Source organism: Typopeltis vanoorti, chromosome 18 (genome assembly GCF_054136105.1).
Source record: "Typopeltis vanoorti isolate ZY-2024b chromosome 18, IOZ_Tvanoo_1.0, whole genome shotgun sequence".
NCBI classification, from domain to species: domain Eukaryota; kingdom Metazoa; phylum Arthropoda; class Arachnida; order Uropygi; family Thelyphonidae; genus Typopeltis; species Typopeltis vanoorti.
The window spans coordinates 104,185,161-104,199,009 of record NC_143566.1 but is presented as its reverse complement, the minus strand read 5'-3'; the positions used below and the strand labels follow the sequence as shown (position 1 = coordinate 104,199,009).

General features: G+C 35.9%; 1 protein-coding gene across 2 annotated transcripts in view; it reads left to right on the top strand.

Annotated features, from left to right (window-relative positions):
* The window catches only part of LOC150097015 (polyadenylate-binding protein 2-B-like), a 181,142-nt gene that overhangs the window by 16,579 nt on the left and 150,714 nt on the right, over nt 1-13,849 (top strand). For both annotated transcript variants that reach the window (XM_090408459.1, XM_090408460.1), the window contains exon 2: nt 6,617-6,704. In XM_090408459.1, the coding sequence (XP_090264585.1) occupies nt 6,617-6,704 (88 nt within the window). The remainder of the gene's footprint in view (nt 1-6,616; nt 6,705-13,849) is intronic.

The following is a 13,849-nucleotide window of genomic DNA, read 5'->3' as shown; positions in this document are numbered from 1 at the left end:
TGATGAATTCTGATCACTGTGGAAAAGATCCTCAATATTATTATTCTTGCAGAACCTAGATCACAATTGGAAAAACACAATAAAATTTTTAAATGAAGAATGCAAAACATATGAAATGAAAAATCAATTTATGCAAAACAAAAAAATAATGAAAATAGTAAAAAGGGGGGGGGGATTTCAATAAGTATAGAAAATCATATACTTATGAAGAGATCAATAAAAAGACCAAAATTATGAAAATAGGCAGGAGCATAGAAAACTTCAGCAGCATTCTAAAAAGAGATTCTATAGAATAAGTAAAATATTTCGAGTATTTAGGCACAGTTTTTAGTGAAGATGACAGGTTAAATCTGGAAATGGATAACAGAATAAGCCCGGTTGGTATGGTGGGTAGCCAGATGAATAAATTAAGAGCGAAATTAGCCAAAACACCAAACTAGAATTATATAAGATGGTGTTCAAACCACTTTAAGTTATGGATCTGAGAGTTGATTTAGAACTAAAACACTTGATCAAAGCCTAGAGACCACAGATATGAGGAGATCTGAGAAAAATTGGAGTGAGCCAATGGCATCAATGGTAGAATCATATTAAAAATGAAGATATTAGAAAGGAACTTGACACTAGCATTCAAGAATGTGTAAGCAGAGCTAATATAAGGTGGTATTTATTTTTTTTTTATGTTGCTCCCACCCACGAAAGGTTCTTTGTGAAGTTATATACTAAGGGTGGTTTGAAATGTTCTCAGCCTAACAATGAAAAAATGAATTTTTAATTTTCAACATAATCTTCCTTAACACATTTATTCCAGCGATGCTCCAGTGCCATCATTCCATCCCTGTAGTGGTTCTCAGTAAGATATGCAAAATACCCCTCTATAGCTGCAATCACCTCTTGATTCGAAGAAAAACGCTGACCAGCGAGAAAGAGTTTTATTTTTGGGAAGAGATAGAAGTCAGAGGGAGCCAAATCTGGGGAATAGGGTGGATGTTCCAACAATTCATAGTGCAGATCCCTTAATTTTCCCATTGCTCAAACACTTTTGTGGGCAGGTGCATTGTCCTGATGAAAGATGATTTTTTCTTCTGCAAACTGGGTCTTTTCTCACCTATTATACCTATGGCTATATGTGAAGCTAAGATATGGAGACTCAATCAGAAAGCGAGTCTCCATGTCTTAGCTCCATATGTAGCCATAGGTATAATAACAGTTTTATAGTTTAGTAAAACTGAGAGTTTTTGAAATGTTATTTTTCCGTCATCAATTTCCTGATATGTACTGCAGAGGGGGAGTGTTCAGGTTACTATGACAGCAATACATGATTAAGTTTACATTATTATTGATCTCCTATCTACAATTTTCCTCCAAATTACTTGTGAGTACTCCAATATTGTCATATCTAACATCTTGTTCTTCTAAGGCACTTCTGACTGAATAAATCCACCTAGACCTTGGTCTTCCTCTGGGTCTCTTTCCTGCTATCTTGTGTTTTGCAAACCTTTCCTCATCCAGTCTATTTAGGTGACCATATCCTACTGGCCAGGTTGGCTGGGTGATTTTCGTACCCACTCTCCACCCAGCAGGCTGTGGGTTTGAATCCTGCAGTGAGCATGAATACAGAAAATCTTTTCTTATGCATTTCATTCTAAATGAAATGCATAAGAAAAGTAACTCACTGGGCAGCACACAAAACAAATGAGCAAATCAAAAATGAACTAAACCATAGAGAAGATATCACAGATATAATTAACATAATTCAAACAACAATTAACATGGTTTTGGACATCTAGGATAAGAGGATGTCCTTCCAAAAACAGTTATTCAATAAAAGACTACTAAAAATGTAAGACAAAAATATTGAAGCTGGAACAATTCAAAAAAATAAGAGGTTTGGAAAAAAATATCAGATATTTTTCCAGAGGGGACAAGACTAGAAACATACAAATGCAATAAACCAAATGAAATTGTCTAAATTGCTTGGTCATGATGAACTTCCTACTGAACTGTGGAAATATGTAGGCACATCAGTCTGGAATGGAATCATTGGAGGAAAGTAATCAAGAAGGAGACCAAAAAGAACCTGATTACAGTCATTGAAAGAAAGGTCACAATTATCCAACTTCAGAGAGATGACAGAGATGAGCCAAAATGGCCAGAATGAACTAGATAGCAATGATTTGTTCATAGGTGACACTCAATCCATCTGATGAATGAGAAAGAAGGAAACCCTGCTTCAAACATGGAACTTTTCTAATCCACTTCAGACCTTCAGTAAGCATGGCAGCAGTCTCACTCAGGTGAAATTCATCCTCCACCTAAAGATATTCACAAGCATCCATGTCTATGGTGGGATTTGACTCCCTTTACCTATTGGTTGGAGAATTTATTATTATTTTTCGTGACACCTCCAAGGAGTCTGAAGACTCATCGCTGGAGGACACCTATTGTACAACTCTCCGTCTCCACCTCTATACCGAACCTCATCTAATCATCTACATCAGTGCCATCTGCTGCCCATCACCACCACCACAGCTAGTATTTTTTGTCTGTAAATTGCGTGTGTTCTGAAGGGCCGATTTGTCTGTATGCAGGATGAAAAACCCTAGTTTCCGGGGGGAAAAAACCCTGCTACCTCCGTATGAAATCGGCTAACTCACCTTCGATTGAAAAAGTCCATATAAAGATTCCTCCAGTCATGACGAGACTCGAACTTAGGCCTTTTCCAATTGAAGGGCGCAACGTACTGTCGTTCTTACAATTGTGCTATGGAGGCGCTTGGTTGGAGAATTTATTATGCTAATTTCTCAGCCAACCAGGCCAGCAATTTAATCAAGACTGCAGATATAAAATCTCACTGACACAGATAATTGGAATGATGTCTTTAAGGTGGAAGATGAAGTTCAACTTTTATTAAGTGTTATATTGTGTAGTGATTTTCATACTTCAAGAAGTTGATTCTTAATAACTTGCTTGTTGCTCAGAAATGCTCAGAGATCGGCAAAGAAATGGAGCTAGCAGAGGAATTGGATAAGTACCAGATCGACATAATAGTGGTGACTGAAAAAAAAAGACAAAAACTGGTGAGATCTTTCTGAGCAATAAATACAAAATGTTATATTCAGGCAATAACAATCAAGGAAAAGAAGGAGTAGCCATAGTATTCAACACAAAATATGAGGCTCATCTTCTTGAATGGCAGTCAGTCTCAAGTAGAATAATGTGGGCAAATATGAGAATGGGGAACTGGACAATGAGACTTATTTGTGCCTATGGTCCCACAGAAGGTTCTACTAAGGTAGAAGTGGGGGAATTTTTTGAGGCTCTAGAGAAAGCTACTGACACAATGAAAAAGGAAAAGTTGGTCCTTGTTGGGGATCTAAATAGCAGAGTAGGAAGTGATTGTCAGACATACAAAAATATTTTGGGAAAATTTGGAGAAAAGAGCAAAGCTAATAATAATGGCAAATATCTGTTGGATTTCTGCTCAGGACATGGACTGGTTATTACTAACACCATGTTCTAACATAAAAATGTGTACAAATTCACATGGAGAGAAGAGGCAAGAAATAAGAAAAGTCTCATTGACTATGTTATTGTTGATAGTGATGTTTTCTCCCTGGTGCAGGATACCAGAGTGTACAGAGGATTTGAAATTGGAAGTGATCACTATTTAGTCTTGAGGAGGATAAAATTGAATTTCATATTGAAAAGAATAACATGTAAGTTTTAAAGCGAATAAAAGTTGAGAAGCTCTCAGATGTGAACTGTAGACTAAAATACACAAAGATTATCGAAGGAAAAATGAAAGAGTTTGAGAACAGGAACCAAACCTTGGAGATTTGGTGGCAAGATTTGAAGAAAACCCTGATTGATTCAGCTAGAGAGGCATGTGGTGAAGTTGTCTGCAAGGATAGAAAAACTAGAACTCCATGGTGGATATAGAAAGTTAAAGCAGCAGTGAAGGAAAAGAAGAAAGCATATCAAAAGTTCCTGGCAAAAAAGTCAGCTTGTGCTCTTAGAGAATACAGAGACGAATGTAAGACAGTTAAACAGTGTGTCAAACTAGCTAAACAGAAGTCATGGGAGGACTTTGCCAAGAAGGTGGCAAAATATTCTGGAGGTCGTTGAAGAAGCTTAAGAATGGAGGAAAGAGAGTGCTGTAAAAGAAGTTATGGATGATAAAGGTGAAATGAAAACGGGAGAAAAAGATATCCTTGAAGTATGGAGTAATTATTTTGAAAATTTGCTAAATAAAACAAGCAGTGATGACAGCACAGTGATAAAAAAAAACACTGACCAGGAATGCAGTCAGGAATACATATCCATATTTGAAGTAGAAAAAGCCATCAAAAAGCTTGAAATGTGTAAAGGCAGCAGGAGTAGATGATATTCGACCAGAAATGTTGAAGTATGGTGGTATAAAAGTCTTACAGTGGCTGCACTGCATAGTTCAGAATGCCTGGACAGAGGGACAAATTCCCAATGATTGGAATACAGCTCTCACAGTACCTATATATAAAAAGGAAAATAAAACCGAATGTGAGAATTACAGAGGTATATCCCTATTGAGTGTTCCTGGTAAGATATATGCAAGTATACTTGAGAAACGGTTGAAAAGAACTGTGGAATAAAAGCTTGGTGAAGAACAAGCTGGATTCAGGCCAAATAGAAGCTGTCAGGATCAGATCTTCACTTTACGACAAATAGTGGAGAAATCATGGCAATATAACAAAGATCTGTATTTAAGTTTTGTTGATTTGGAAAAGGAATATGACAAGGTGCCAAGAGAGGAGCTATTCAATACACTACTGTTATATAGTGTCAATGGGCCATTATATGAAGCAACACTTAGTCTTTATTTGAGTTGTAAGTCAGCAGTTAGAATTGAAGAAGTACAGGAAGATGGTTTAATGTTAAATCTGGTGTGAGACAAGGATGTACATTATCCCCTCTGTTATTCATTATCTATATGGCTCACATTATGAAGGAAAGTGGTATTAAACATGATATCAAAATTGGAGATGTTAATGTCAGCTCTTTGCTTTATGCGGACGATGTTATACTAATAAATAAATCCGCTACAAGTCTGCAAGATTCTCTGACTAAATTGAATAACTGTTGTAAAGATATGGTATGAAGGTCAGCAATAAAAAGACAAAGACAGTGAAAATAGGCAGAATCATTGAAAATGTCAACTGTATTGTGAATGGAGAACCTGTGGAACAAGTAAAACATTTCAGCTGCTCAGGCACGATTTTTAGTGAAGATGGTAAAGTAAATATGGAAATAGACAACAGAATCAACAAAGTTGATATGGTACGAAGTCAATTGAATAAATTCATATGGAATAAGAGAGAAATTAGTTGAAACACTAAATTAGCTGTATACAAGACTGTTCAAACCAGTTTTAAGTTATGGATCTGAGAGCTGGTTTAGAAGTAAAACACTTGACAAAAGACTAGAGACTGCAGATATGAGAGTCCTGAGAAAGATTATGGGCATGAACAGATGGCATCAAAGGCAATATATTAAAAACGATAATATTAGGAAAGAACTTGACATTGTCAGCATTCAGGAATGCGTTAGGAGCTAATCTTAGGTGGCATGGTTACTTTAACAGAATGGGCGAGGAAAGATTAACGAACCAAGTTTTCTCTGCCAAGTTGGCAGGAAAACAACCCAGAGGAAGACCAAGATATAGGTGGATTGATACGGTACAAAGTGCCTTAGACGATAGAAATATAAAATCTGGTAATGTTGGAGTCTTGACAAGTAACAGACTGATTTGGAGGAAAATTGTAGATAGGACGATAGGAAAGAACTTGACATTGTCAGCATTCAGGAATGCGTTAGGAGCTAATCTTAGGTGGCATGGTTACTTAAACAGAATGGGCGAGGAAAGATTAACGAACCAAGTGTTCTCTGCCAAGTTGGCAGGAAAACAACCCAGAGGAAGACCAAGATATAGGTGGATTGATACGGTACAAAGTGCCTTAGACGATAGAAATATAAAATCTGGTAATGTTGGAGTCTTGACAAGTAACAGACTGATTTGGAGGAAAATTGTAGATAGGAAGTTAGTAATGATGTAAATTTTTCATGTAGTACTATCATATCCTGTACACCCCTTGAGGGTACATGACAGGAATTTGATGATGCTTGTTGCTCACTGGCAACATAATTTAGAAGTAGTTATTTATAAAAAAAAAAATTTATAAATTTCAATTTAAAAATTTTTTTTATAAATAAACAATTTAAAAAAAAAAATATTTTTTAAAATTGTTTTTACAAAGTGAACAAATGATTTCTTTTTTCATACATGAATAGTGGATGAGCGCATGTAGTGTAGATACAATTTAAAATGCATTATGGCAGGAATATTAGATTGAACTTCTTATCCTCTTGACCTCTTCCCTTTCTGTATAATAGCATGATAAAATAACTTTGTAAAATGTATCTAGAAAAAAATGGCCATTGTTATCATTTCTAATTGTTCTCAGTAGTTGTGTGCTATCTAAAGATGATAATATGCAGATATCATTTATTGTAGTAAGAACTAATGTTTATTCTGATACTGCAAAAATTGTAATTAAATTTTGCATTTTTATTGAATTAGGAACTAGAACAAATAAAAGCTAGAGTTAAAGAATATGAGGAAGAACAGAAACTTCAGAATGAAATGGAAAAATTGCATTTGTCTACTGGTATGGTATATTATATCTCATAATGTTGCGTTTTTTTTTTTTTTTTTAATATTATATTATTGTATTCCAGTAGTCCAAAGGCTCATTGCTGGAAGCCAGCATGGTACCTATCATACTTCCCTTGAACACATTAACAAAGCACTTGCAACAGACTCCAGCAACCAATTTCACTCAATTGCCACTCCTCCCAACAAAAAATCTAGGATTGATGCCCTTACTAATCATATTCTTATTCAGTTTCCATGGATGGCTCCTTGTTCTTTACACACCTTCCTCTAGCAAAGTGCTGAAAAATTTCCTCTGCATATTTTGCAACCCAGAAGCTTTCAATCTATCCTCATAGTGGAATATTCCATATCATCTTGGTCGCCCATCTTTGGATCTTCTCTGCCACGAGAGTAATCTATGCCTGTATTAATGCCTTACAAAGAAGAATGATAATCTCTCTCTCTCTCTGTGTGTGTGAACTTCAAATACTTGACCACCAACAGTCCCAGACCTCTAGTTTCTTCAGTTTCCTTGAGTACAGTTCCATTATTGTAGTACCACACTTGGAATATTTTCATCCCATAATGCATAACTTCACACATTTTTACATTAAACTGTCACTCATTATCTTTTGCCCATGCTGCCTTGATTAACTATGACAGTGTTTCCCAAACTTTTCCTATGACGGAACACTTCACAAATCCTGAAATTTTCACGGAACACCTTTGTTATTTTGTAATGTATTGATTAATAATTAATTGTTAATTTAGCTGATTTTTATTCTTAATTAATTAATTAAACATCATTAAATTAATTTGTGCTGATTTTCATTGACATCCCATTCTGATCACCAAAAATTTATAATATTATAAGTACTTGCGAGTGCATGCAGACTTTTTCTCCTGTGTGCTGGTAGTTTTCCTCTCCTTTTGTACATCCTGGAGATCGCTTTGTAGGCCGGTGGTGGATGACTCACTATCTGTTGTGTCCCAAACATCTTCAATAAGAGATTTCTTTATACCAAAATTAAACAAAGTCCCTTGTCTTTTATTCATATTAAAATTTAAATCTGCAGGCCTATTACTTTTAAAAAATCACAGCACTATGGTTTCAAAACTTTCACCCTACAATACGAACTTGCGAAGAAAGTATTCAGTATTACTAGATTTGAGAACCGGATGCAGACTATCTTGATCTTCAATTTTAGTGGAAAAATTTTCTTTATACTTCCTTGCCGATTGGTCACTGACATTTGCAACACAGATGTTATTTCTTTCAGTTTTGATAACAGATGATATGCCACCCATTGTTTTAATTGGCTTGCAGGCAATTTTTATGATCGGTCATAAATAGTAGTATTCTCTTTCCCGATTGTTGAAAGATTTTGATGTGTGAAAATTAATGATAATTGATGAATATTTCCATGTTTAAAAATATGCCGCTTTGTCACTGACATTTGCTACACAGATGTCATTTCCTTCAGTTTTGAGAACAGAGAATCTGCCGCCAACTGTTATAATCCACTTGCAGGCAATTTTTATGACCGGTCTTCCCTTTCCCAAATATTGGGAAAGGGAAGACCCAAATATAAACTGCGGTATTCCCTTTCCCAAATGTTGAAAGGTTTCGATATGTGAAAATTAATGATAATTCATGAATACTTCCACATTTAAAAATACACAGCTTGGTCACTAACATTTGCTACACAGATATTATTAGGCATTCTGGGTCTGAGCTTTTCGACATATTCACGAATATTATTCTCCTCAGAATATTTCCACTGTAAAATATTTATTCATGAAAAATCCATAGAAAACTAAAATGACAAATTCCAGGAGAACTTCTCACAGAACACTTATTCACCTTCCTCGGAACACCAGTGTTCCACGGAACACTGTTTGGGAAACCCTGAACTATGACATTACCCAATTTAACATCATCAGCAAACAACTGAATATTTCTCCTCATATCATTTTCTATATCATTAAATTCCTGATATTTATCCTCAGGAAGTGTATAGGATATTACAGTAGTGCTACATAAAAAGGTTTACATCATCACTAACTTCTGTTAATAATTTTCCTTCAAATTAATGTTACCCATAAGGACTGCAGTATTGTTTTCCTGTATCATTAATGTACAAATTAAATAGGAGTGACTAGTACAAAAACCTTATGGCACACTCTGTTACCTTGCGCTTCTCTTGGAGTCTGTTGCTCCATATATGAATCTTTGATGTTCATTCATCAGCCACCTTCTTATGTTGTCAACTTACTATCCATCCCCTTTGCGAGACTTTTTCTAATAAAGTACCATATGGCAAATTTTGCAGAATGTCGCCATAATGCAAAATTCTGCATTCTGTAAACATTCCTTTTATGAACTCAGATATTATAATAAAGTGAATAAATTACTAAGGCATGACATGCCCTTCACAAAACCATATTTTCACACACACAGTAATGTATTTTTGTTCAGCCATTGCTAAATTTTCTTTTTGACAAACTTTTCCAGTACCTTTATCGCCACTCCCAAAATATTAGTTAGTCTATAATTTGCTACCTCTTGGAGCCTCCTTTACTTTGGATTTTACCTGAGACTTATATAAATGGCTACTCAGAGGCAGTTCCATTTCTTTTATACATTATAATGTGCAGACTGATATTCTGTCTAATCCTGTTGTCATATTTGCATTGAAATTCTGAAATATCCTAAGTACTTCCAGTTTGTTAACCTCCATTCCCACATTAGTTCCTGTTACATCTGTGACTGCAATATCCTCACTTGAATGATAGACCCTTGCAGACTGATCCTTCAGTGGCTCAACTGTTTTGTCTGCTTCTGTCATCTCCTTACCATCAACACAAGGATAACTTAGTTATCCTTCCATATTCATTTTTCCTTTTATTTGTCACATTTGCAAACAAACTCTTTGGGATTTTCTTTGGCATGTTTCACTAATTTCCTGTCAATCTGATTTTGCCTTCCTTACTTTGCTAATCACCCTTCTTGCCTTTGCCTTGAACAACTGTGCACGAGCTTGCTGATCACCTTTCTTCTTATGTACTTTCCGAACCATTTATTTTTTGGAACTCCTGCTGAATTATGCTACTTCCAGATTCTTATAACATGCTTCAAGCTGCCTCCTATATCATTTGCCCTCTAGTTTCACATATCCCCCCCCCCACACACACACCTCTTAACTGAAAAATTCCACATTTAGCAACCTCTCAAGTCGACATCATGATCACTCATCCCAACATTGTGTCCTGGCTACTTTTGTTGTGGAGAGTTTCTGAGACTTGTTAAATGCTGCCACTAGATAGACCCAATACTGTTGAGACCCGTGTCTTCTCTATCACATGCTGTTTCTAGTAATTATCTCTTAGTAGATGAATAAATTCCATTTCCTTCTTGCCACATGATCTTTTTGTGCTTCTAATCTGTGATCCCATTGTTGAGGTTCTCTATTTGCCGATGCAGCCACATCTTCACATGTAACCCCCCCCCACCACCACACACACACACACCTATAGCAGCAGCTGTATGTTTTATCCTGTTGGGCCTCTATCCTGTACTATGTGGACATGGTATAGGATAATAGGTACTGCCTTTTGCATCTCTGGTAAGCACTTGAGGTACAATTCACCTATCGTCGGCAGTATTCCCCTTTATCCTTAACTGAAAAATATTATATCTCCATCATGTTCTATCTCTTACAGAGATAGAACGTGATGGAGATATAATATTTTTGATAGCAGAAAATATTGATATATTTTCTGCTATCAATTTTGGATAGGTTGCACCAACCGACCAATCCCCAGAACTCCTTTACTTTACTCCTGATGCTTGTAATGCAGTATTCCCTTAGGCCCACAAATATCTTTACATTTTGTTGACTGCTGCATTTACTTTTGTTACATGAGAGTACAGATTCTGCATTCTTGGTCATTTTAACACTCACTCATAGGTGCCAGCATGCTCATACACACCCATTTGCATTCTCCCCCCCCCCCCATAGCTCTAATTTCTCTGGCTTTGTGCTTCACACTCAGTGAGCAATGCTTTCTTGATTGTGCCTCCATATAATGGAAGCACAATCCATTATATATGTCCTTCCATCTATCAAATCCATCAAATACTTAAGTCTGCTATTTCCCGTGCATTGACCAATTTGCACTGATGGCCCTCCTCCTCAACTTGCTCCTCATCTTACATTAGCAGGAGACTTGCAATCTTTACTTCTTTTTTCACTTCTTTCAGTAACTTTTTCATATTTTCTCTATACTTGTCACCTTTCATTTCTTTTGTACTTCACAAAAGACAACTCTTTCACTTCACTTTACCTCTTTGCATCTTGACAGCCTCACTAATATCTTTAATTTTCACACTAGTGAAAAAATTGTCACTCTTATTAAATACTTATCATAGTAATACCATAAATTTTTTCCTTATCTCACTTTGTCATACATTCCTTTTTCTTATCTTTTACCTCTTCTTTCTCTTCTCAGTTCTAAATTATGATAGCTCATTTACAGTTTCCATAAGAATGTGATATTTTAAATGCAAACATTTATTGAAAAAATCTAAATAACAACAGTAACAAATATTGTGAATGACAGTTTGGAGTGTATTTTTGTAAGATAAACAAGCAGCTACTTAGCTGCTACCTTATGTTCTCCAGCATTTCTTAGAGAACTATTTACGATATCTGAAACACTAAAAGAGAAAACACTGAATTTTTTGAATTGTTACCATCTCGACATTCACTGATGAGAATGGGATGGATGTGCATGTGCAGAAAACTAACTAGATATTTGCATTTGAAATATCAGCACTTTTATAGAAACCTTGTATAAACTGCATATACTTATAAACTGCAGTTTATAAGTTCTTATTACACCTTCATCCCAGTGCTATTTTGTAGCTATAATTTGTTCATAAAAATTTGCAGCTTCAGATTTTGTAAATTTAACAGTGGTCATTACTGGTTGGGATGGCAGATGCATGTGTATGCGTCTGTCTAAATGTTGGCTAGGTGACGTGAGTTAAACAGCGGTTGTTGTATGGGCTGCAGCAAGATAAGTAAATTTTATAATTAAATGTGTGCCGATATTGACTAAATTGTAGATTAATTATTACTGTGAAATTTTTGAGTGTGAAACGTGGTGTTTAGATAAATTCCTTAGGCAACATTGTCATAAATTCATTGCTTTTGTTAGCACACCGATACAACATGGTGGCAAAAGGCAATTCATTGTATAGGTCTGCATGGAAGAGAAAGTAAATGGCATGGATTTCTCAAAAGTGGTATACAGTGCCATGAATGTAATATGTATGCGTGGGAAGATGCCATAGATATTTATGTAGAGGCCAAATAAGAGAAAAGAATGAGTGTGGGTATGTAGGAAATGCAATATTCTGATGGACCACGAGGCTTTCTTTGTTGTTTAAGTAGTTGAGATATGCGTAGGGAACTTGGCATCATAACTAACTTGGAAATTGAAGATTGTGCGAATGTTCAGTGTATGTGGAAATGATAGCAAGGAAAAGATTTGATGATAAAGCAAATAATATTTATACGACATTAAAAACATTGAAATTAATGATAGTGAGCAAAAATGACATTGAAAATCAGAATGCAATTAACAGTAAGTTGGCAAGTGGGGTTGACGCTGAACGATGCACATGCATATGTGTGTGGTGATAAAATAGCAAGAGTGAATGATAGCCAAAAATGGATGCAAGATTCGAAAAGTGAGTTGGTGAAGATGAGATGGATGCAGAGTGAAATGAAGGGAATTGTAGATATGTATGGAAGAGTGACAAAGATGAAAACAAATGTCAGTACGAAAAAGATAGCAAAAGATGTGAGTGGCATTCCATGGAGATTTGATTATTAGAAGTGTGGTAAATGAGATGTACAAGATTTATTCCCTGGAGGTAAAATGAATAGAGTGATTGAGTGAGAGCACTGGAAATGAGGAGTAAGAGAGTAAAGCAGTTGGTAGTGATAGTAGGGATAAATGATGACTGGGAACAAGGAGAATGTAAGATTCAGTATCAGGAGGTTGTTAAGAAGGAAAGGTAGTTGATGTGTTGCCCAGTTATGACAGTGATGAGATGAGGTGAAGAGCAAAAATTATGAATGATATGTTAGCAGAAATGTGTGAAGAGAAAGGAGTGCAGTTTGTTAATGCATGGGATAAGTTTGAAGGAAGAATTGAACTGTATATGAGTGCTGAACCGCATTTGAGTGGTTTTGGTGAGTCATTTGGAGAGACTACTGCTGGAAAGAAGAGTAATGAGTGCAGAGAATGAATCTGAGTAAGTAAGAAGCAATTGACAAAGCAGTAGAGTAAGGAAGGAGAGATTGAAGTGGTGCTTATGAATGAATGTGAGTAGCGTGAGTGTAGAGAATGAGAGAACAAATGTACAAGAAAAACAGGGGAACACAGTATGAGAAAGGTTGATGCTTCAAGAGAATGCGAATGCATGTTTAGAGAAAAAGGGAAGGGATGACCTGGATGTAGGGAAAACAGTTGGATTTTGAAGGTTTGGGGATGAGTAAGGAAAAAAGAAATGGCTTGAAAGAATGGAAAAGTTGCATCTAATAAGTGGTATCAGTAAAACTTGTTATAAATCTAGGAATGAGCTGTGATATTTGTATATGAATGCTAGAACTATCATAAACAAGGGAAATGAAATGGTTGCATTGATTGAGTTCATTCATCCAAAAATTGTTGGAATAAGTAAGACATGGTTGGATGAGGAGATGACATCCTGACAGGAATAGAGATGGAGGGGGTATGATGTATTTTGTGAAGATAGAAAGGATAAAAAGAGAGGTGGAGTGCTATCGATAATACAAAAAGGTTATGTCCATACAAGGTAGAGATGAAAGGGGGAAATAGTGGTAGTGGTTTTGAAGCAGTATAGTGTGAGATAGAGGTGAATATAATGAAATACATTGTTGCTATAGACTTGGTAATGTAGAGGGTAGTGACCAGGAAATGTATAAACAAATTAGCCGAGCAAATGGGAAATGGTGATCATTATGGGTTTCTTCCTGTTATACTTTCATTTTGACATCCTGGCTAATCAATATTAGCAAAAAAATGACAGGTTCGGCTCCCAGTAGTAACTCATACAAAATA